Source organism: Chrysoperla carnea, chromosome 2 (assembly GCF_905475395.1).
Source record: "Chrysoperla carnea chromosome 2, inChrCarn1.1, whole genome shotgun sequence".
Taxonomy (NCBI): domain Eukaryota; kingdom Metazoa; phylum Arthropoda; class Insecta; order Neuroptera; family Chrysopidae; genus Chrysoperla; species Chrysoperla carnea.
In genome coordinates this window covers 34785082-34809797 of record NC_058338.1, presented here as the reverse complement: position 1 = coordinate 34809797, position 24716 = coordinate 34785082, and the positions used below count along the sequence as shown (strand labels likewise).

Genomic DNA, 24716 nt, shown 5'->3' with positions numbered 1-24716 from the left:
ATGGAGCCCGTATATGTGTATTACTACCTTTCCGCTGATAATTTCACTTATCAGGTCCTCAAGTTGAAAGGCTGAGTACACCTCCTTTATGCATATACCATGCACTACACCAGCCCATCAAAACTATTAATTAGATTAATTTTGTTGCGACGGCGGGAATCGAGCCCGCTACCCTATGCATACCGCGGACGGAATTGGTTACGCCTTAACCAACTGAGCTAATAGGGCGTCTGGGTACCAGTAACCCTTCATTTAATATTTAGAAACTCTCTGTATATTACATTTGTTTTATACTTACTCACTTCACACACCATCCGTATGTATATGTGTTGTCAACGTTCTCCTCTCCTGTTCAAAACCTTTTGTTTATAGCCAGTTAGTCGCGTCAGAGCGCGTGTTCTTTTAATTATTTAATTCATTTGCTGCTTTGCATGATGCCCATTGTATTTCATTCCATTTTTTTTTTTTTTTTTGTTAATTTCCTTTTGTTTGTAAGTACGAACTGATTTTTGCAATGTGATTTTATTTTTTGATTCTTTTTTTTTTTTTTTAAACAAAAGAATGCTATTGGATAGAACCCTCTCTAGTTGGAGTTTTATTTTATACTTTTTTTTCGAAATCATGATGAATACTTTTTACTAATAATGAATATGGATGCTTTTGAATACGATATTATTTAAATGATGAAAATAGTTTCAAAGGGAGCGTAATATTTCATCAACTAAAACTGTAAGCGAAATATTCAACTCTATGGATCCTACTAAAGTATATTAGCTTTTGAAGATGTTTAGAGCTTTCCATTTTGTCTTTAATTAAAATTTAACAAAGTGGAAACGAAATGGCAAAGATGACAAATCGTGCTCTAATTACGTACTTTTTATTAATATTTGTATAAGTATTTTTTTGAAAAATATCATTGTTTTAAGATTTTCATGTACTTAAGTTTAAGTGATTTGAATCTGGATCATTTTTAGTCGACATTACCTCTATTCTTTTCAATGTTTCAGAAAAAGTTAAATACCAAAATTAAGAGCCCATTTAGTTCCCATTATGATACCATATATGTGTTTTACCACCATTTCCGCTGAAAAATTCATTTATCAGCTTCTCAATTATTATCAAGACTGAGTGCATCTCCTTCATACTTATATACGCCTTAACCAACTGAGCTACTAGGGTTGATGATGACACTTTTTTCGGTTATTGTTATGGTTTAAAAATTATTAAGATAAAATAATTTTAAAAGGAAATAGTTTTATCATACATTTAATGCTGATTTCTCCGAAACTAAGCGTTTTAAGAATATTGGAAAAAGCAAAATCTATAGTGGTTTAAAGATATTACATTTCTAGAAATTTATGCAATCTGAAATTTTTCATTCAAGCTTATTATAAAACGTCTCTCTGATCTTTTTCCGTTATTGTTTTCATAACTTGATAACAATAAGTCAATTTACGTAGTTCTAACTTTATTCATATAATCCATTCCCAAGCTTCCTTGTCCTAAAAATATGTAGGCTCCCTATCTGAAACGTCAAGTATTTAGCTTAGGTTAGGTTATATTGGCTGTACACGAAGGACACACTTAAGCTATAGAGCCCATTGTTATACCAAATATGTGTTTTACCACCTTTCCGCCGATAATTTCATTTATCAGCTCCTCAATTTCAGAGGCTTACAACTATTAATTAAATTAATTTTGTTGCGACGGTGGGAATCGAATCCGCTACCCTAAGTTTATACGGCACATTTCACAAAATTTGATTTTTTAAAGAAAGAAGGAAGTATTATAATTAAGGATTAGAGAAGTATATTTAAAAAAAAAAGTAATGTTAGATATTAAGAAAAGTGTTTCAATATTGATAATTTTACGCCTCGTCTAAACAATACTAATTGTTTCTCAACGGAATGAAATGAAATTCAACGGAATTGAAGGTAAATAAATATGCTATGTACTCAAATACTCACATATAGATAGATTTTTTTTTTTTTTTTTGTGAAAGGATAATGAGTTTAGTTAATTATCAAAAATAATGTTTTGAATTTAATATACACATCCTTAAATTTTATCTTGAAATAAATTTGTTCGTAAAGAATAAAATGTCTAATAAGCACTTGAAAATGTATACCATTATTTTATATATTTATTTAAGACAATGTTTTTTAGTACATTTAATTATTTTCCATTCCATTTAACAGCCCACACGCTACACAAAAAGATAAAAACGTATTAAATTCAATATGCTCACATGACTATCATATCTATTAGTTAGTATACCGATAACATTTATTTAACTTGTTAAATCAAGTATTAGTAGAAGCTTTTATAGATAACGTTTTTTTATTTTTTTGAGAAAATTTTAAAGTACGGTACTCAGAAAATTGAAATATAAATTCAATAATAAAGATTTTGTTCTTGTGATTAAAAGGATAATATAAAAAAGGATAATTTGAAATCATTTTGCTCGACAAAACGGATTTCTCATCGTTCAAACCTTAAAAATTGCATCGATTCGGATATTACAAGGAACCATGCTTTGTTATTATCAATGCGTCTTTTTGTTTGAATTAAATAAGAACGTGAGAAGAGTTTTAACGAATAGAATATCTTTCAGAATCCCTGTATAAAACTTTCATACATATGGTAATCAAATCAAAACTATGCTTGCATGTAATGCTGATTATAATTACCACACTATTATTTTGTCAAGCCAACAATTTAAATTTATTTTATAAGTATAGATGGCAAAAGAAAGTTTCAATGAACACGGTATATAAAGATCAGATCATCAAACATTTAGAAAATTTTCCTACAAATGAAATGTAATGCACAATAACTAATGATGTAATACAATTATCGGGATGATTATTCAATTTTTTGCTGCACGGACAGAAAAGTGAAGTTGGTTTTTTAAAGTCTGTAGAAGTACGCAAAATGTGCACGTTCTAAGCTCCTTATTCAACGAGGGGAGAGATTCAGAATAGTAGCGCCACAAAGATTGCATATAAAATTCGGTTTTTCAAGAAAAAGACGGGCAAAAATCTTTGAATGCTTATAACTTCTTCGTTTTTAATTAATTTTAATTCAATTGTCAAATTTTTTTATAGTACCAAGTCTAATTTATCATTTTTTGGGTGATGTGGCAAATTCGATATCAGTCATCTATCCCATTCTTGTCGTCTTGAACAAAAAGGTTCATAGACGCAGTTTTCAAAAATGGTTTTCTACGTACACTAGTGCAGCATTTTGTGTTTGTTAAAGTTTAAATGGGAAAGTCAGCCCAAGGGATAGCAGATGCTGAGAAAATTTTGCCTCTCTATCTATAATCGTTTTAGAATTATCACGTTTATGATCAAACGTGCAAAGAATTAAAAAAGTTTTATACGAAAGTAAAATTGTCATAAAAATACTACAAAAACAAATTCACATAGTCATTAAATAAATATCACGTTAAAATAATATTTTTGTCCCAAGAATTGTATTCCATAATAATCAATGATACAGAAAACGGAATATTTTATAAAAAATTTATTTCTGTAATGTGATTATTTGTTACTTGAATAAAACTGAGAAAATCATTTTGTTTGTATGAAAAAATCTTACCTAGATTTTTAAGTTTTGCTTAAAAACGATTGCAAAAGTTCTCTGAACATACCTGCAACAAACAAAATAATATAGTTATAGTTATTGATTTAAAACTTTATTGGTATTTTATTTATCATGGATTGATTATTGGAACGAATTAAAATAAATATTAAAAATAATGATGTGGGTGGCCTTCGTTATAGATAGATATCTGAAAAACGGAAGTTAAACTTCCATTATTTGTTTATTACTATTTATTTATTGGAACGACGTATCTTATCGCATGGCACAGGTTTTTTTTAATGTGGGCTAAACTAGATTAAATAATAGTTGATGATTAAGACAAAAAATCATTTTATTGTAAAAAAGCGTGGGGTTATATCTAACACAGCTAAAGCCATTTTCTTAGAAATCTTTATGAGGTATTAAGTATGCCGATGAATCTTCAGAACGGTAACCTCTGCCATATTCCAACGATTTGTCTTTTCCTGAGGGTCCAATGAAAGTATTAACAAAAGCAGCAACCTCTGAAAATCTCAGTTCGGCAGGTGAAGATCGTAAGATCAGATTACTGTTAAAACCTTGAAAGAGATGCTCTTGGATCCTGTTGCAAGAGAAAAACGAGCTACATCACAAAAAACTAGCCTTTTCAATCAAAACATCATTCAAACATTTATCTTAAAGCGAGTGTTTTTTAGGTAAAAAACTGGCCATTTTAACTTGGATCTTTTATCTTAAATGATAAAGAAAAGAGATGTGATAGAAAAAGCAAGAAATAATAATCACATCGTTAGATAATATAAAAGATCTCAGATAAAGAAATCAGTTTAAAATTTGAGTGGGTCATTGGTTGATGATTATTTCATACTTTTTGTGAATGTATTTTGTCATAAGTACTAAGTTTCCAATAATTTTTTTTTTTAGATTCACAAAAAATAATTCTTAGGTCAATGCGTAATTAATAATTTCGATGTTATTTTTAATAACTATAGTTAGTAGTATATTCAAATTAGATTGAATGAATATAATAAATTAATTTTATTTAAATTTATATGAATTCAATATTATATATTTAAAAACTAATTAAAAGCTTAATTATTATAATAATGAATAAAGCAGATTATTTAATATATCAAATTAAGGTATTTTGTTTTTTTCCTGAATAAATGACACAAAGCATACTTTTTCAACTAAAATTTTGCAAACCCTCAATGTAGATATTAATTTCCTTTCGTAATGATATGTTGGTAAATAGAATAATCGCACAGCGATAAAAAAAATTATTACAGATAAAACTCATTCATTTATCCCCACATAGAAGCCAACAATTATTGTTCGAAATATTTTTTATGAGAACTCTATAGATTCGGTAGAAATTGATTCGAACTTCTCTATGCAAAGAAGTTGCATTCAAAGTGTGATAATATAATGAAATAAAGAGAATTTTGAAATACAAAAGTTGGCCGTATTGTTTGTAGGAATAATGTGTTCTGTTGAATAATTTTTCCAAAAAGCAAACTAGACTTTATTTACAAAAATTAATATATTGTTTCAATATTTTTCGCGAACACCGCGTATAGATATTTATTCTATTTTGTATTTGGTACCTATACTTAGAATACTAAATTTTTTATAGTAATTATATTCCAATCCAACGATATGCACAAATATCGTCCCGTACGTGAGTGCTTAATCTTACGATCGTTTGACCGATGAGCAGATAAATAAACCAGGGACTCGATATCAAGTAGAAGCAGCTAGTATCTTTTAGCAGCGTGTATCAACCTTCATCTGGATCACGTGAATGGAAAATTTAGTAAAAGTTCGGATGCATAGCAGTAATTGAGCGAGGAGAATACTAGATCAATTTACATGTTTAATTCTCATACGGGAAAATCGACTTTTTACCAAACTACATGTAAAATCCCCTAAGAGAAAATCATAGCGAATACAATGTAAATGGTGAAAGGGCAAAGTGTGTACAGTGGGCGAGAAGGTACGTGGTTCAATTGTGCGATATAAATATGACAAATAAGCGTTCTAGGTCACTAAATACAAACTTATACATAGTTTATTTTACGTTAGATGATTGTTTTTGAGGTATCGATAATGAAGGATATAAGAATTTGCATGGCGTCATACGAGTCCACGGCCTTAAAATCAAAATAATTACATTTTAAATTTTATCACACGAGTCTATTACGAGTATATGTCTATTGGTTTTTTATTTGTTGACTTGTATTATGTCATGCAAAGCCTTACGTCGTTCATTATCGATACATCCTTAGCGATGAGCTAAGCCTTTTGGTAATTACACTCTTACTTTACCCTTTCATGTAGTTACATGAAATTTGTTGTACAAACTTGTCTAAATGGCCATGGTAATCGATTTTTATATTATCGCCTGATGGGCTTGAACAAAAATTAAAATCTTTTCTAGCTATGCCCGTGAACTAAATAAGACAATGTGCATTCAAAATAACTAATCTAAAAAATAAACGATTTCCAATAAAGTTCTTTAATGCATAACATTTGAAAATAGTTTACAAAGAAACAAATGATTAAAAATATTTTTATTATTATCTTTTATTTAAGAACAAATGATTCTCTGCACAAAGTATAAAGAAATGACTAGAATTAAATTAAAATTCGTGTCTATCTTCGTGAAATTATTTAAAAAAAGATTAGAAATAGAAGCTTCCAATGCTTTGAATATAAGAAATGAACTTGCTATCTGTTGTATTCACAAATCAAATGAGAGTTATTCACAAGCATATCCGCATGTTACTGGACTAGAAAAAACAATAGTATAACCGTGTAATGTTTGGAAAAGCAACGCTTATTAGTTAAACTGTTTCAATTTGGCTACTGACTGGGAGGTTGCGTTTTGAACGACATAGTTTTGAGCGACTTTATGAATAACTTTTTCAAACAAAAATTGTTCGTTTTGAAAATGAACAAATTTAGTACTTGAGCTTTTTCTATCTATTATGATTTAAGCCATACATTTTGAGTTTTCTACTTTTTTATATTTCATATTCTATGTATTTTGAATTCAATAATTGCCATATGTTCACCTACGTTAATAGGCATGAAAAGTGACTAGAGACTTTTGGTACAGACTGTAACTTCACATTTTTAATTAAAATATTTTATTATTCAATTTAGACAATTTCATTTTACAAAACAAAATATTTTATGTAAACAAATAAAATAAATAAATAGTATTATATATATAATTATATTGCATTATTCATATTATTTAATTAAATACAAAAAAAAATATACCTGCAAAAAAAAAATCTAACAAAATATATTAACAATAATTAAAAGTTAATGTGAAATATGTATTCGCAACATTTTTCCGCATAACAAACAACCACTAATTTCAATTTATGAAATTATTTACAGTTTAATACAATCGCTTGTCAGTGAAAACAAACAATTGACTGCGTTAATTGTTGAAACACCGTGTATAGACAGTGTTGATTATTCATATACCTATACCTATACATGTCACACATACATAACTGTTAATGAAATATTAAAAAGTGATGTTCACAAAAAAATGTTCCATACAAAAGTTTATTAGCGCAATTTTTTTGGTAGCATCATATTTTTAAGCGTTACAAACTTGGGACTAAACTTAATATACTATGTATATTTCATATATACATGGTATAAAAGTTTGAAAGCTCATTATTTACAATTAATATAGTAACCTACATTTACTTTAATTTTTTTAATGATTATTCTTAGGTTTTGAAATTCTGACGTTTGAAATGAAACCGTTATTCAGTTCTGAGTCAGGAAAAACTTTAAAAAAATAATGGAAAATTTTGACCAAACTTCAAATACAATTTTATTGGAGGTACTTATTATTTTTTTTTCAATATTAATATAATTACAAAAAAATTTGAGAATTAAGAAACAAATTATAATCGTTTTAGGCAAGAAAGATTGTTAAATATTATTTCTTAATTTATTCAAAAAAATTTGCGAGCAAAACACAAAAAAATTTCTCTTTGTGAAAATTACATTCCCATAAAAATTTTATAAAAACGATATAAATGTATTTTATATTTTGAACGCCAAAAACCTCCTGTATAACAAAATATTTAAATTGATAAATGTATGAAGTTTGTATATGTCAAAGAAACGTGTCAATCCTTTTAGTTTAACCAGCAACTTCGGCTTACTACTTAATAAATAAATATATACAAAAACATCTACATCATCAACTTGAACATAAACTATATTTAGCTCTTTTTCATTTTATAAAGTGGTCGGACTTATTTATATCATCAATTTATTAACAGAATTGATACAGTCGTCGGCTGAATACTGAAAACTATTTCATTTGTATACCCCCTTCTACCATTGGAAATTATTCTTATTGAAATCCATACACTTTTAGTAAGTCTGTAATCTATAGACATTGTTTTTGTTTTAATAATTTTTATAAATTTTTATGTCGTCACCAGAAAGAACCAAAATAAATTCTATTCAATTTTTCTTCGAATAAAAAAAGCACATTTTACCCACTTTACAGTATATATTTTCATGATTAATAGTATTTGGAAGACATTCACAACTTTAAATTGTTGTAATTTGTTAAAAGATTGAAATAATTTTGTTGAGAGCTCTTTTAAAAATTGTAACATCTATAAAGCTACTTTAGTTAGAATATAGAACCTCTAAACATAAAAATATTCGGAATAAATTCTTAATTTATTAGCCTTTTTAAAAATTTTTCCTTTTTTATTTAGAAATATATAACTTGGCACACTATGTAACTACTGTTTCAAAAAAGAAAAATCACTTTTCACTGTTTTCAATAAATAAATATATATTGGGAATTGAAATAGTTTAAAATGGTTTTGGAATATTCTGTAGAGCACTTAAAAGCATCTTTTCCAAGTAATTTACTGACCTTTTTGAAGAGTTAATATGAAAGGATATATCGATATCTTAATTTTAAAATGTTGATTTTACATCTTTTATTTTGGAATGAAAAATAAATAAATTTAATTAAAAAATTTTTGGACAAAAAATATAATAAATTGACAGATTGTTAATTATTTGATTTTACTTTCCAACCAGCAAACAAACAATAACGTGTGGTAAAGAACATAGTTCAAAAAACATCAATAGTATTATTCTCGCTTAAAACCCAGCCAAACAGGGAAAGCTTTTCTTTGCGATGTAACAAATCCATTGTATATTCGAGTAGTGTAGCTAAAATTTGTGGATAAGGTTAACTTGAAATTTGTTGATCAGGTGAATCAAGTTTGTAATCGCTTCAATCAGTTTTATTACCAAATTAGAATCCTGTAAGAATATCTGGATTCACATCAGCAATGTATGTTCTACGCCAATGTGAACGCCGTAATAAAATACGGAATTTTAATGAGGGGTAGATGGGCGGAGTTGGTAGATGGGTGGAGTTGAAGGGATAGATGGGCGGGCGATGAATTTTTAACATATTATGGCAGCTACGCATTCGAGTTTTTAAAATTTAGGCATTCAAGAAATTATTTCAGAGCAGATATGCAAAAGTACTATAATATGCACACGAATACATCTGTCAACTTTGCGCATCGTACTGCATTTTAAGAAAAAACGACTATTTATACAGTACATAAATAATGCAGAGGATGCCCAAAATCATTTGAGAAGAATGTGGGCACTCTTAGTTCAAATGGAGTTGCAAAATTCTTTGTACCATACTCTATGTTGAAATTTGAACCATACGCAATGAAAGAATTGTTGGTGTAAATAACAACATTAATTAATCGTATGTGATACTATAAATATCAACATGCAAGAGTGTCTGACTTTTTGTATATCATCATTGTATTATTTGTATATCAGTACCAAATAAATATTTAATTTATTATTTTATTATTATTATTGATTATTTATTGCCACATAGAAAAAAGCGAAGAAAGAAACGAAATGTTCTCACGTTTTTATTTTTGTTTTTGTTTTTTTTTTTTAGTATAAAAGTTTTGGGGAAAATATAAAAGTCTACGTTGTTCACCTTCGAAATAATTGATCAATTAATATGCTTAACTGGTTTTTAAATTTGAGAGAAAAATGTTAAAAAAAAGTTTATTTTTTATTTACGAAATATATACAATTTTAATGTTAAAATATTAGAAATAAACAGTCGGTTATACCATAAACAATAATAAAATGACCCCATGGAGGTGTCGTTAAAATTTTAAACGAGTTATTATACCATGTACTTATATATGAAATATACTAAGGTATACTAAGTTTATTATACCATGCATATATGAAAAATATCAAAGTATATTAACTTTCGTCCCAAGTTTGTAACGCTTAAAAATATTGATGATACGAAAAACATTCTGGTATTAGTGTTGTCCGTCCGTCTGTCCGTCAACACGATAACTCAAAAAGTTATATCAAGCTGTTTTTATAGCAGGCTCAGGACGAAAAAAGTGTGGTTGAGTTCGTAAATGAGCAACATAGGTCAATTGTTAATAAACAACTTTTGTTCAAATTAGACTAGAACATTACAGTATTACAAAGTATTACAAAGTATTACAGTATTACAAAGTATGGGGAATATCAGTTAGGCATACCTAACTGTGGCATAACTAAAACTGTGGGGTCACACATATGTGACCCCACAGTTTTGTTAGGTATACACGACCATGGCTACCTATGCGTGACTATCTTTCTTTACTTACATGACATAAAAAACAAACGATTGCGTAAGCAACACTGTCTATACATAGTATTTCAACAATTCACTTAGTCAATTGTTTGTTACTTGTTATATTTTATATATTCAAATTTAGAGAAATTTTTGCCGAAAATGTTTTATTAACTATTTTCGCTGCTCTATGTTTTTGTTATAACGGATTATTTAGATAATTTTCTTCTATATCAGTTCTGTTACTTCAATCAAGGTATCGAAGTGTTACAAATTTCATAAAATGGTTGAAACTCTATTGGAAAAAGTGAAATTTACAAAATTTTGAAAACCCTCGACAAGTTTTTCGGATACGGATCCCTTAGCTCGCACTTGAAACATACCCAAGAACACTCTCCATTAAATTACCTTTTTTCTTAAAGCTTTTCCGAGACTCGCACTTGAAACAAAGCTAAGAACAGTCTCCATGAAACTACCTTTCAAACAAAACAAAAAAAATTAAATTAATTCACCCGTTTATTTACTACGGTGCCACAGACAGACAGACAGACACCTACACATAGCGGCCGAACTTATACCACCCCTTTTCTTAGTTTGGGGGTTAAAAAGTCGAAAAGGTTCGACATGGTGACCCAAGATATTGTCTTGATAGATGGTAAATGACACTAAACTTAATTTGTCTCAAGTCATCGGCGAGTAAATGGCACTGTTAGTTACCTCACGCCTGGGTACAATTTTAGTGAGAAATAGATTACTACAAGAAGTATGGAACATTCTAATTCAAAAATACAATATATCATAATCACTTTCATATTGCCGGATGTAACCAAAAATTACGTATTAGAACTATTTGTATTACTTTGCTAAATTCGATATGATATAAATCTACATCGTGATCTCACATATATTATCTCATTTTAGACAACACGCATCATTAATTCGTGTAGTGTGTGTAAAGCCTGTGTGTAATAATTCATATTTCTTATAAATTTAAGATGAATACGCGATATTAAAATTTATAGATTATATGTTTAGACAAATTCGATGACAAGTCAATTAATTAACTAAATCTGTACTATGCGTAAAGATTTATACGGTTCGTATTTTTAGTTATATTTTCTACGGAAATGTTGACTTATGAACATATTGAAGATCAACAAAGGGATGATGATGACACAATTTATGGGATTTTAAAAACATTAACTGAAACTCGATTCATCTATTTAATAATAAGATGTAAAAATTGATACCTATATACGGTTGTTTTCCAAGCAAAGGTTACAAAAGTGAAAATTGATTGCTTCAAAGAAGAGATTTTGAGGAAGAAGCCTGATTTTTCGAACTTTTTTAATTAAGAGGATAGCAGTTTTGTTTGTTCGTCCAGTTCGTATCAAAGAACTGCTTTTGATGAAGTTTCAAGTTAAGAGGATAGCAGTTTTGTTTGTTCGTCCAGTTCGTATCAAAGAACTGCTTTTGATGAAGTTTCAAGTTAAGAGGATAGCAGTTTTGTTTGTTCGTACAGTTCGTATCAAAGAACTGCTTTTGGTGAAGTTTCAATTTATAAACATACTCACTCAGGTTTACTATCGAAAAAAGGTTTTTGCGGATTTTAAGACTTTGCGCATTATCTTGTCTCAAAATGAAAAACTTTTTCAAGAAAGTTATCAAAAACCTTATGAGGTAAAAAAATCCATCTTATAAAAAGCTCTAATTACAAGATGCGTTTTATGAGGGGAAAATATGAACCTTACGAAGGATTTCTGATGCTCACAAGTTGTGTTTTATGAAAGCAACTCAAACTTATAAAATGATTTATTTATACACATTTTTATACTGTAAATAAATATATTTTGTTCTTGCCTGGATTAAAATAAATGTTTGTAATAAGTTTGAAATTGATTTTTGTCATTTTATTTAAGCATGGTAACGTATTCACCAACACATTTTATTTCATGGCTAACTGTAACTCCCACCTTAAAATTCGTAGTTTATTTTTGTCAATTTAATTTCTCACGCTAAAAACTAGCTCAGCCTTTCAAATTGTAGAAAATATTTGTCTTCAACGAGCTCTCTCTAATTGAGCAGTTAGCCGGTGTTGTGCACATTTTTGCATACATGATACTAGTCGAAGTTTTTGCGTACATGATGTAAATACAAATTTAAGAATGCAGTGTTGGTTTTGGATTCGATGTATTAATTGCATTTCTTGATTTATCAGCCAAATTGAAATTATTAAAATTATTACACAATAATAGGGGATAATCCTGAAGTCGAATTGGCCATATTACCCATAAAATTGTAAAACTAGACTTGATAACACTACAAAATTTGAAAATGAAATTAAAATTGATTAAAAAACGAAGAAGTTATAAGCAACCAAAGATGGCATTAAAAGTTTTAAATGCGTCTCCCACGTAAGACGTAACTAGTGGGTATCTTCCTCTTTGTTTAATTAGGAATTTTAATCGTTCATATTTTGCATATTAGTAAAGATTTTTCACAGCCAACTTCACTTTTCTCTTCGTGAAGTGAGAATTCTTCATTTGAAGTGATAAAAGAAATTTAGTCCGATCCCGATGTTTAAGCTATGTATTGATATAAATGGCAATGAGATTTTAAAAAAAACACACAGAGAAGTTTAAAACCTTAGTATTTGGAGAAAACGTTTTTTAAAAGGATTGGAGTCAATAACGAACAGAATCACAACCTATTTTTACCCGAATATATGTCGCAATGGAGTGGTAATGTTTTTATCAGGCAAGATATCTGAATGTATGTAGAGTTCGTACAAAACGAAGTGGCACCGAGCAAGAGAGAGTGTATGATGTATATGTATGTGCACTCGTATCTACACTCTCTCTTGCTCGGTGCCACTTCGTTTTGTACGAACTCTATGTTTAATCCTTTCTGGCACTTTACAAACCGAACCTGCCTGCCGATTATGTTGATTTTTACGTCAATCGATTTGCACTAACCTTGCGAGTGTCATCATAGATGTGAAATTAATGGAAATTCAATATGGTGATAACCAGACACCATATGGTGTAAAAGAAAAAATTGAAAATCGACGAACTATATTAATGATGACTGAACTATCATTGAATAGCTAAATAGCTAAATAGCTAAATAGCTATTAAATAGACAAATCGATTGACGTAAGAATCAATAAAATAGGCTCATGCGGTTAATCTCAAACGCGGCACAATAGGTACTTTAAAACATAAGATTTCTAACATAAACATAGGTAATATTTCAAACTAATCTATGCTTATTTTTATTTAAATCGACATTATGTTTTACTTTACCATTGTTTGCCTGCAATATAAAAACATATCGTAAAAATTTTTCATTTTCCAACGAAAATTTCAATGATCGTACTAAATCCATAAAAACAATAAAAAAAACACACAGTCTTTTTCTCTTTGTACAATATTCTTCTCAATACAAATAAATGAACTATGATTACTACGTTCAAAATATATACCATTTTTCATTTTTCATATATAAAATCTACACAGTAAAAGGATACCGTTTTTCAAAACAAACTCAGAATATCTTTGCAAACTGACTTTACAAATCAAAATTAGTTACGCATGGTGCAATCACATATTTTTGTTTTATTAATTTCTACTAAAATTATGTGATCGCTGCAATTTTCGTAATCTCTAGTCCGATTATTATCTTGATCAGGAGAAGACCAACATTTGGGAATTTTAAAACAGAAATTTTATTTCAACCCGAACGTATTTTAATATATAAATATAAGGAACAGTTCGAATCCACATTGGCCCCTGTAGCTTTGACTTTAGGTATAAGCAAGAAACACACCTGCGCAATTATGCGCAAAAATATATAAAGTATAGTTTCGTAATAAAAATATGAAATTTGTATGAGTATGAATAATAGTACGATAACGTCTGTGTGTTCTGTTTACGCAAACATACAAATAGAATAGACACACTTGTAAATAAACAATAAATTGTTAATTCAATGAAACGATTAATGATAAAGTTGACTTACAAAATAAATAAATAGCCAACTTGAATTACGTATATGTTATACATGTATAATAATTTTTGATTATTTGACAAACACTTAACATTTACGTTTTACAAGCATCTTAATTACTAATTTTTTAAGCGAACTTTAACATTGATCGTTTATTGAATTAAAAATGTATTCTTTATTATCAAACATATACGTCAGTAGCTCATGCGTAACTAATGATATTTGAAACCCAAGATACACATTCCATGATGTTTTAGCAAAATATGAGCGGTTTCTTTCATTTTCCTTTATTATCCGATTTTTGCAACATCTGTTACTTTACTATAATCACAGTAGAGGTGAAAATATTCTCTTTACGGATTTAAACCTTTATTCCTATATCATATAGCAGTTGAGCATGAAAGGTACAACTTTTACTTTTTTACTCGCAAGAATCTCCACAGTAAACAAAAATCGCACTTAACAGTTTCTTTTTTTGTGTGTATAATATTTTTAGTTATGGTTTTTCATCAAATAATATATTATATTATCATAAAATGATTCAGTCAATTTACTCTTCCATTATATTTATAATACAACTTTGTATTATTTGAGAGAGATGGCATTATTATTACTATTATTATTATTACTGCGAGAGAGAAAAAAAAGGTAAAACGAACTTATTCTAGGTATGCAATAATTTCCAAAACATAAAAACCTTATTATCGTGACGACTATGATCGTCGTACAAAACAAAACTTTCAATATGTGCTGCTAGATTTATAAAATTATATAGGATTATTTTCATCTTTTATTATTAATCAAAAACTGTATTTTGAGATATTTTTTGATACTACGATTTCGATATTTGATTTTTAATGTTATCACCATTGAATTGTGAATTTTAATTTTATCACATGATTTGTGATTCCGGGTCACGCACTTTTATTTTTACCTAAATGATAAGGTCTTTCAATGTAGGGGATGTAGTAAAATTATGTACATAGATATTTGTGTTGCGACCAAGTAAGACGGTTACAAGTGAAAAATTGATGTATTTAATTTTAATATTGAATTTATCATTTTAATGTAATACAAAATTTATTGCTTGGTACTTAATACATACAAATAAAGAAGTGGATTCTAGTAAAAAACCATTTTTATGTAATAAATGAATACTAAGTTATTGAAATTAATAATATTTGAGTTCAAAATATTGGTGTTTTTCAAAAACATTTCATATAAACATCAAACCGAAGCTCAAATGATTGAGGTAAAGAACTCATTTTTAATTTATATAAAATTTAATGTTATTAACTGCACACCAGAGCTATATGCTATATAAGCAATTTGCATTTCTCAATGCGTCGAAAGAATATTTTTTCTATTTTTTTTTTCTTTATGGAATGAAGTTTTATAACCTGACTTTCCATTATTACGTAAGAGATATGATGTGTATGCGTTCGACATTCAGCAGTCTACAATTGAGTGTGATCTAGATTAAACTCTCCTTCTTTCTCTCTGTTTCTCCGTCTCGTTTTTTACAAAACCAAAACGTTAAAATTTAATGGCTGTTTGAGTTTATGTTTTTGTTTTAAATTAGATTTTTCTATTTCTGTGTCTCTTTTTATTATAAAACCTCAATAGTGAATTGTGCAAGCGCAAAAACTTTGATTGTGATTTAATATACACTGGAGATATTGTATTTATTTTATTTTTATTTTAATTAAGTTGCAATTGAAGTTACAATTAAGAAATGGAAGTTATAGCAAATTTGTATAATAAAGATTTCGAGATTCTTGGACCAAATGAAATATCAATCATATGTATTTTATTATAGTTATCATAAGCCAATAATTTCAAGACGATGATAATTGAAAAATAATTGTGGAGTATATATTCATTATTTTTACAAAATTTTTAATAATGAAATAGTTTTTTTAAATATAGCATGAATCTATTATTTTTTATTTGATTCATTTCTTTACGTTATTTTCTGCATTTTTTTCAGATTTCGTAAAGAACTTCCTTCCTAGCGGGGGTCCTAAGGCCGCACTTTTGTTTTTCTTAAAATTTATTATTGTACTGCGTGTGGAAAACTGCTTTTATTTATAATCCCTTAATTCGATCGTTGGAATGTTCTCAAAATAACATCAAGTATTCAAACCATCAAAGTACCTTGCGATAACGGGAAGAGAATTGGGGGAGATCAATCAAGAAAGAATTGACGTTAAGAAATACTTTAAATATTTTAATTTATAATATAATTTATTCGGATTTTTTTTTGTCAGATTTTTTATAAAAAATATATGTTAAAATAACTATAATACATAAAATAATGAACAAAATAAAAATAACATCAGAAAATAAATAAAATCTAAATAATGGAGCACGGCGAATATCGCTTCTTAAATATTCACTACCATTAGTTCGCATTGTATGCTCAATCCACCATATAGCTTTCTCCAATGGTGGTATAATTTGATCATCATATAAATTTGAAATTTTCACTATGTTTTCTTTATATCTGAAATATATCCAAAGACTTTAATATATCCAGAAACATTGTGTATACGTTACAACAAACATCATACAATATATAAAATACAGTAGGATGAATACTATATTAGTTAAGGCGTTCAAAAAGGTTCAAGTTTGCATTTGCTCAAAATACAAGGAAACGAAAATGGTAGAAAAATTAACCAGTAGATATTGTTACTTATTGTTGTTGTTTACATTTAATCATGCACACGATATTTACATCATGGTCTATTCGACTATATTTTGATGTAATATATTACATACAGGCGTAAACTAATTTCTTTAATTAAACAGTAGATATTGGTTTGCAGGAACTCTTTATTACATAAATTACTGAAGGTATTTGTTTGGAAACTTTGCCCGAAAATTTCCGAATTTTTATTTTTTGATTACACTTTTACTCTTGTGATAGAAATTCTAATCCTGTATAGACATAATAAATAATGTTTATAAGTTTATTCGCATTCTCACGTGTGAACAGTGATGCTTACAAAAAAATGTTGTTTCAAACAAAAGTTGTTCATTTTTTAAAACTTTTTTATATCTCTAACGGTTTAAAAAAAGGGTCCTACAAAGGGTCCTGAGCAGGCTATAAAAATTTAACCTTGATATCACTTTTTGTTATTGAGTTATCCTGTTTACAAACAGACAGACAATCGGAAGTTGGCTAAATAGGTGATTTTATGAACACCTATACCAAAATGTTGTTGGTAGCATCAATATTTTTAAGTGTAACAAACTAGAGACTAAACTTAGTATACCTTGAAATATTTCATATATACCTACATGGTATAATATAAGTTATAAATGTTTTAAATCAAGCAAGAGCAAAATGCTCATAGCAAGAGTACTAACGGGTTAAAAACAAATCCAACAAACTATAAGATAAAAAAAAAGCATCCATGGAAGCTTCCAACTGTAAAGAGCCTTCTACTTTCAAACTAATTATTATTGAAACTCTTACAAGCAAATTTTGGTACAAATATTGTTCTAAATAGTTATTTTTACTTACATTTTCTAAAACATTAAAATGTTTCAAGTGAATGTTTAAAAGAACTTAATGGGATTTTAAAATCGAGCAAAGCAATAAAACACAAAATTTGTGTTTTAAAAAAAAAAAGATTTAATCTTTAAGTGAAAGCCAAAACGAGGATTGACCCTGACCTAAAATAAACCCAAATCTAGTTTAAGATTTACTTACTTTTGATCATTAATTACTGCTAAAATTGAGTTAAATAAGTCCTCCCCATTCAAATGCATGTAACGTTGTTTGATTCCAATTTGCAATTTCTCAATTCTATGAACATTATAATGTTGGTCACCAAAAAATGGTATTCCAATTAATGGTACTTTAGCATAAATAGCTTGTTCCACAGACTGAAGACCACCATGGGTTATGAAACATTTTGTATTTGGATGATCTTAAAACAAATAGAATAACTTTTCGTCATAATTTAGAGAGACGCACAGGTAAACTAATTAAACCTACGAAGTATATCATTTTGTGGAAACCATTTTTGAATTAAAACATTATCAAAATGATCCGATACTGAATAATCATCCCATTTCCATATGATTTTAAAAGGTAATTTTTTAAATGTATCGATCAGAATCGCTAATTTATCTTCATGTATTGAATCACTCTTTACTAATGATCCAAAACTTACAAAAATCACTCCTTCGGTTGCTTTGTCTAAGAATTGTTGTAAATTCTGCAAGCAAAATAACATTAATCTGAGTAGGCACAAACATTTCATGAGTGCTGAAATAGAGTTTTAAGAGTTCTAACATATAAAATTCTGGCAAAAAATATTCTCATTAACCATTTTAGCATAGACTGAAAAAGTTGTTAATAAAAAAACGAAACATTGCAAACAATAATTTTGTGGTTTGAACACATTTTCTTTTCGAACTTTCGAAATTTTGTGACGTTTATCTCTTTAAATTTTATCAAATAGATGACTAAGAGATCAAATGTCATCGATAAGCTTTTTTTTTTAAATTTCATCAAAAATTTTACTAACTTGTAGACTTGAGAATTATTAGCCTTCCTCTATATTTATTCATGGTAAAACACTTAAAATTTATCAAATATATTTACCAATGGTAAAGGCTTTGGTTGTTGCTTACTAATTCCACCAATATTAATTATACCGGGTACTTCTACATATGGTCCCGAAAATGCTACATGGTTGTTTCGCAAGTAGACATTGACTTTTCGATGCAAATCTTCTAATGTTATAGAATGATTTGGAAAATTATTATTCAGTGTGATTTGTACCAAATCATTAACTTTTCTATAAATGTCATATGCATTATTTAAATGCAGCATATATTGCATCTGCTCCCAAAATGACATTGGATTGGAATATGGAAAATTAATATCATACGTATGAAAAGGAGATAAGTCTGACGCAAACAGTTGATTACTAGTATAATCACTACCCATTGGAAAAATACCCACTAGTGGGCAATCATATACAAAACTTAGCCCAGCAAATGGTACCAAAATCCATTCCAGAATCATAACATCAATTTTTATATTTTGATCATTGCGAATTAAGCTTTGCACTTGCGAATTATTAAACATTGATTTCAAAATAACAAAACCAAAGTCTATAGCATTACGTATGGTATACATTTGACTACCTTCCACTACATCCGTTTTTTCATGACCACGTCCAAATAAAAGCGGTAATTTTACACTTGTATCAATTTCGATAAGATTGTTTAAATTTGGATCGTTGATTGGTAGTGATGTTATGGATATAACTTCATGGCCACGATTTAATAGTTCATAAATTATTGGACGCACAAACATTTGATGGCTGTAACATGGTACCCCAGTTGCAATTAATATTCGCTTCGAGTTACACACACTAATTTTAAATAACACATAAAAAATTATGAAAATATATTTCATTTTTTACAAATCTGTAATGAATATTCTACGTAAATGAAAATAAATTTGGATAATTTAAAAAAAATTATAGTAGAAAACAAGTGGGTGTAATATTATTATATAAATAAATTCGTAACGCCATAAATTTATCTCAAGGTTTCACCACTTACTTACAATGTATGAATTCAAAAAAAGTTTAAGAAGCTAAGTTTAGACCGTGGGCCCAAAATAAATTAAAAATTATGCCGTTAATTTTACGAGCCACTTGAATTCATTATGTTTTAAAACATAGCCATTGACAACATAATACGCACAATAAAATATCAGTTTGCTATTCGAAGTACTCCACTTTTCCAACCTTTTGGACACTTGGACCTTTCACAACTACTTTTATTTAAATATTATGTTCTCTGAGACTTGTTATAAAAGACTACAGAAGTTGTAGCAAAAATAATTAATTTTTTGTCATCGATAAATTGTTCATGATTTCATTAATAAGTTAGTTAATTAAGCCTTTAAGCGGAAATTGTGGAAAATCTATAGGCTTTGTAAAAAAATTTCAGACTTATGTAAGATTTATGTAAGTAATCAATTTGTTTTTCTTCTAATTTTTTTTTCTATCGCTCAAAATAAATAAAATTTTTTTTGGATACCATCTTTATGCTCCAATTTCCGATCGTCAGAACTCAAAATCAATTTAAAATGTAAAACACATAGTTAAAATATCAGATAAATCTTTTCAGTTTTGGATAACCGTGTACATACTTACAGACAGACGGACGGATGCATCTTTCATCGAGCAACAGAACACATTTTCGAGCAATAAAAAAAAACGTTGGCTCTACAAGAAGCAAATAAGTTTCTAGTTTTACGGAAAAATAACGGGCCAGCTTCAAAACGATCCAAAAGGCTCGATCATTTCATTTCGAAAGTGTAAAATATATGTATTTGAGTAGTATGCTCATTTCCTATTATAAATTCAGATAAAATTATTCATAGCATGTTATTGTTGTATTTACTGAATAATAAATTACAAAGAGATTACCTTAATACTTAAACATAATATCATAAAATAATTTTATATTTTAATAACTCATCATCATGACGAGTTTCAAATTTTGATAATTAGGCATGTACTCATATATGATATTCTTGTTTTATTGAAATATATAATATTAGTGTGTTTATTCTATGATAAACACTACACGCGTTATAAATCAACAGCAGTTGGGTACATCAACCGTGAGCTAGACTAAATATATACGTAAGAAAGTTCTTGTTCTGATATCAGATTGATCCTAGTTCTTCGGTTTTCTTTAATAGCCAATTAAGATCCTAAACGGTAAGAGATAAAATAACACTTTAAAAATATGACATTATTGCATTTAATAGAAACAAAACACGCTCTCTACTTTGGCCTACAATTATTATTGATAAACTTATTAAGCATATTTTCTTTCGATTAAATAGAATAATGACATATTTTTAAGTCGCATTTCCTCCGAATCCTAACGTTTATCGAAAAAATATTTTCAACAGAAATTGTAAGCTTTTTTTATAAGGATCAACTATTTAAGCTCTTACAGTTTAGGATCGAAAGTGGCAAAGAAAGAAACTCGAAGAAATAGGCCCAATCTGTTGCCAAAACATGATGTCTCCCATCAAACTTTGCTCTTTTGTTTAAGTTATTTGTTATTGGTTAACTACAAAACGAGATATTTAGGTGTATAGATAAAATTGACTTGACCCTAGGAACTGCATATTAACGAAGTCGCCTTAATAATAACACAACTTCTATATTTATATTAGGATAGTATAGCACACTAAGACAACGTTTTTAGGAATAATGATCATTTTTGAATAAAGTCGTTGGAAGTAGTCAAATATGGGTTTTTAAATTGTAGAGCTCAGCTTTCCCTTCAACAGTAAACTTTGTGGAAAAATTTTCAAGAGCAGTCGTTGTTGGCTTCGACTTTAAAATACTTTATAACCTTAAAAAAATGTGTGATTCTACCAGCCTGATTTAAAGGTTCAGATTTGACGCTTTGTAAACAATTCGTAGATTGTATATTAAGTAGCAAGTAACTACTTATTATAATTAGAGACAGAGTGCGATAAAACGATATGATTGTATCGCGTATAATATATACATGTGAACCATAAATATATACAAAATGAGCCGAAAAGAATGAATCTAATTCCAGAATTGGATTGTGCACATGTTCTTCTTATCCGAAAGCTATTTGCTTTAAATGTAAAGCATGTATTTCAATTTAGGAAAACTGAAAAAATTTTTTAGAAACAATTAGTACTATAATGTCTGGATGTATTTTGACAATATTTCACGTTAATTTTCAAATTTGTTCTATTAAAATGCCATAAACCATTCAAAAAACGAAAATTACTATGGGGAAAACCACAGGCCCCGCTTAAAAAAATTTGTTATGAAACTTGATATCAATGTTGACACTATCAGATTTTGACACACATTGCTCAAGATGTGTTAGTAAAATAGTGTGTCCAATACCGATAATATTCTTATAAAAGAGTTTGTCCAATTAGAAATAAAGAACAAACATACTTAGTCTGATATGTTACGAAATCATTTTTAACGCCCGAACTAAAAAGAGGGGTGTAATAAGTTTGATCGCTAATCTTTTGAAAGGTAATTCTTTTCATCTAATCTGATGTCCTTGAACATCACTTTGATATTGATTTAAGAAGGAGTGTTATAAGTTTAAAGTGTTTATCGGTGCGTCTGTGTGTTTCTCAGTGGCACCGTAGCCCCTAAACGGTCGACCGACTCGATTGAGAACATTTTATAGCAAAGTTTCCAAAAATTGGTTTACAAGGAATACATCGCATTCAAGCATTTATATTCTCTCTCTACATTATCCACGCATGAAGTTTGTCCCAATCCTTTTGACTCACTTTGTATATGGCTGTAGTAGAATAGATGATATAGTTTACCATTATCTTCATACTATAATCGTGATCAACTAATCCTTACTTACGAAAGAGGCATACATAGAATCGTATTGTAAACAATTGAATTAATGGAATTCTACATATCTATTAACTGTTCTGTGTACTAACAATCTATTTAAATGATATAATAAATTAAACATGGATTTAACAACAATGTGCATGACATCATTATACTAAGAAAAGACCTTGCAATAAAAAGATTAAGCAAAGGAGAAATGCCATTAAAAAAACGTACAGTAAATTCTTAGAAATGTTATTTACAACTTTATTCGTATAACTTTTGTCAAAAAATGATTATAAAAAAATCAGGCAGATTTACCAGTATGTGTGTGTGTGAGTGTGTTTTTTTTCGCGGAGGAAAATACGTTAACGTATTCCAGGCTTAGTTGTTTCGCCTCGATATGTCGGACTCGAACATTGATTGACAGACCTGTCATAATACCGACTAAAAACCTCCGCTATCCTACAACCTCTGGTCACCACGGAAACCCTGGTCCCCATGAAAATTCCGTTAGGCATTGCTGCATGTGGGAGAAGTGTGTGTGTGTTCGGTGGCATTTTTCTGTTCAAGATTTCTTGTGAATGAAATGTATTACCGATCTTGGGTCTGCGCTAAACGTTGTGTCATAACAAATTCTACACAAGTATACAAGTAATGCAAGTAATCAAAAACTAATTTTAATATTTATTAGCCGCCCTACAAAATACATACTAGCAGTTATCCATCTTCTTCGCTGGGTAACAACAATTTTAAATACAAACTGTTGGTTTTAATTTTTTGTTGCAGAATCTTAATTTTTCTGAAAACAAAATAACACGTCTATATTAATAGCTGATAATGTAGCTATCTGTAGGTGAAATAATTTTTAAAATCGGTTAAGGAGCTTTTAAATCCGCTTTGTCACCACATTACGAGCTATTATTTCAAAAATCCTTCCTTAGTGCTCATCTACAGTGGCAAAAGAAAAACTCATATGCTGCTTAGCCCACCGGCTAAGCCTGGTTATTAGCCCGGTAAATTTTCATAAGTTTTTTTTATTGAAGCTAGATAGACATTATATTAAAAATATGAAACAATTGTTAAATTTACAAATAGTATGTATAAACAACATAATATATTGAATATATTAATTCAAATGAAATGCATAAATTGTTGTATTCCAAACAAATATTTTCGAATATTTAAACAATTATTTGCTTTTTATTAATTTTTTTTTATTGACGAAATTATTAAAAAAATTTGTAGCGCAAGAGCTGCGTTAGGAGCTGCATTTGTTATAAATTCAAATGAGCTGATTCGGAATGTAACGTTGTTTACTTAACGCATCGACATTATAAGAAGGGAGTTTTTATCAATTGATTGGGGGACTCCAGAGAAAAAAATATGGTTTTAAATATCAGTAAAGATTCTTGAAATTGAGCTTTAAAATTGTAAATCAGTAAATTGGCTGGGTTGGTGTTAAGGTGCTTTTTGGGGAAACTAGGTATGTTTTAAACATGAGTATAGCTCGCCCAAATCAAGCACGACGGTTCAAAATCTTTACGTAAGTATCGGGATCAGTACCAAAGATGTCTTCCTTGAAAGTAAGTTTCCTATCACTCTTTTATGTAAATATTATATCTTCCCAAAAACTGGAAAATAAATGGGGAAGTCCATTTAAAAAAAGCATATTTTAAAAGAAGTATTAACCGTTTGCGAGTTTTTTTACATAGCGAGACTTTGACACAGCAATGTTCTTTGACATCACTGCACAACTCTAGAAATATCTCTTAAATCAACACTCTACAATAGCTATTGAATCTCTTTTAGCGATTTGAGAGCTAGTTTTAGAATCAAATATTTTTAATAACTGTAGAACAGAAATAGCCTCTAAGAATTTGTACACCAAATGCAACTTTGAACTTTTGTAATAATTTCATGTATATCTTGAACTATGATTACAATAAATACAAATATTCACGTATGTATTAGATATTCGGTTGGCCGTATAATGATAGACATGGTTTGAAACAATAGACAAATGT

The 24716-nt window shown here is 28.7% G+C and overlaps 1 protein-coding gene across 1 annotated transcript; it reads right to left on the bottom strand.

The window, feature by feature from the left end:
* Positions 1–3990: 3990 nt before the first annotated feature.
* On the bottom strand, positions 3991–19622 carry LOC123292642 (UDP-glycosyltransferase UGT4-like). Its single transcript, XM_044873356.1, has 4 exons — positions 18903–19622; positions 18291–18513; positions 18003–18222; positions 3991–4189 (listed from the first exon to the last, which is right to left on the bottom strand). The coding sequence occupies exons 1-4, from the start codon at positions 19620–19622 to the stop codon at positions 3991–3993; spliced, it is 1362 nt and encodes a 453-aa protein (XP_044729291.1).
* Positions 19623–24716: the final 5094 nt, after the last annotated feature.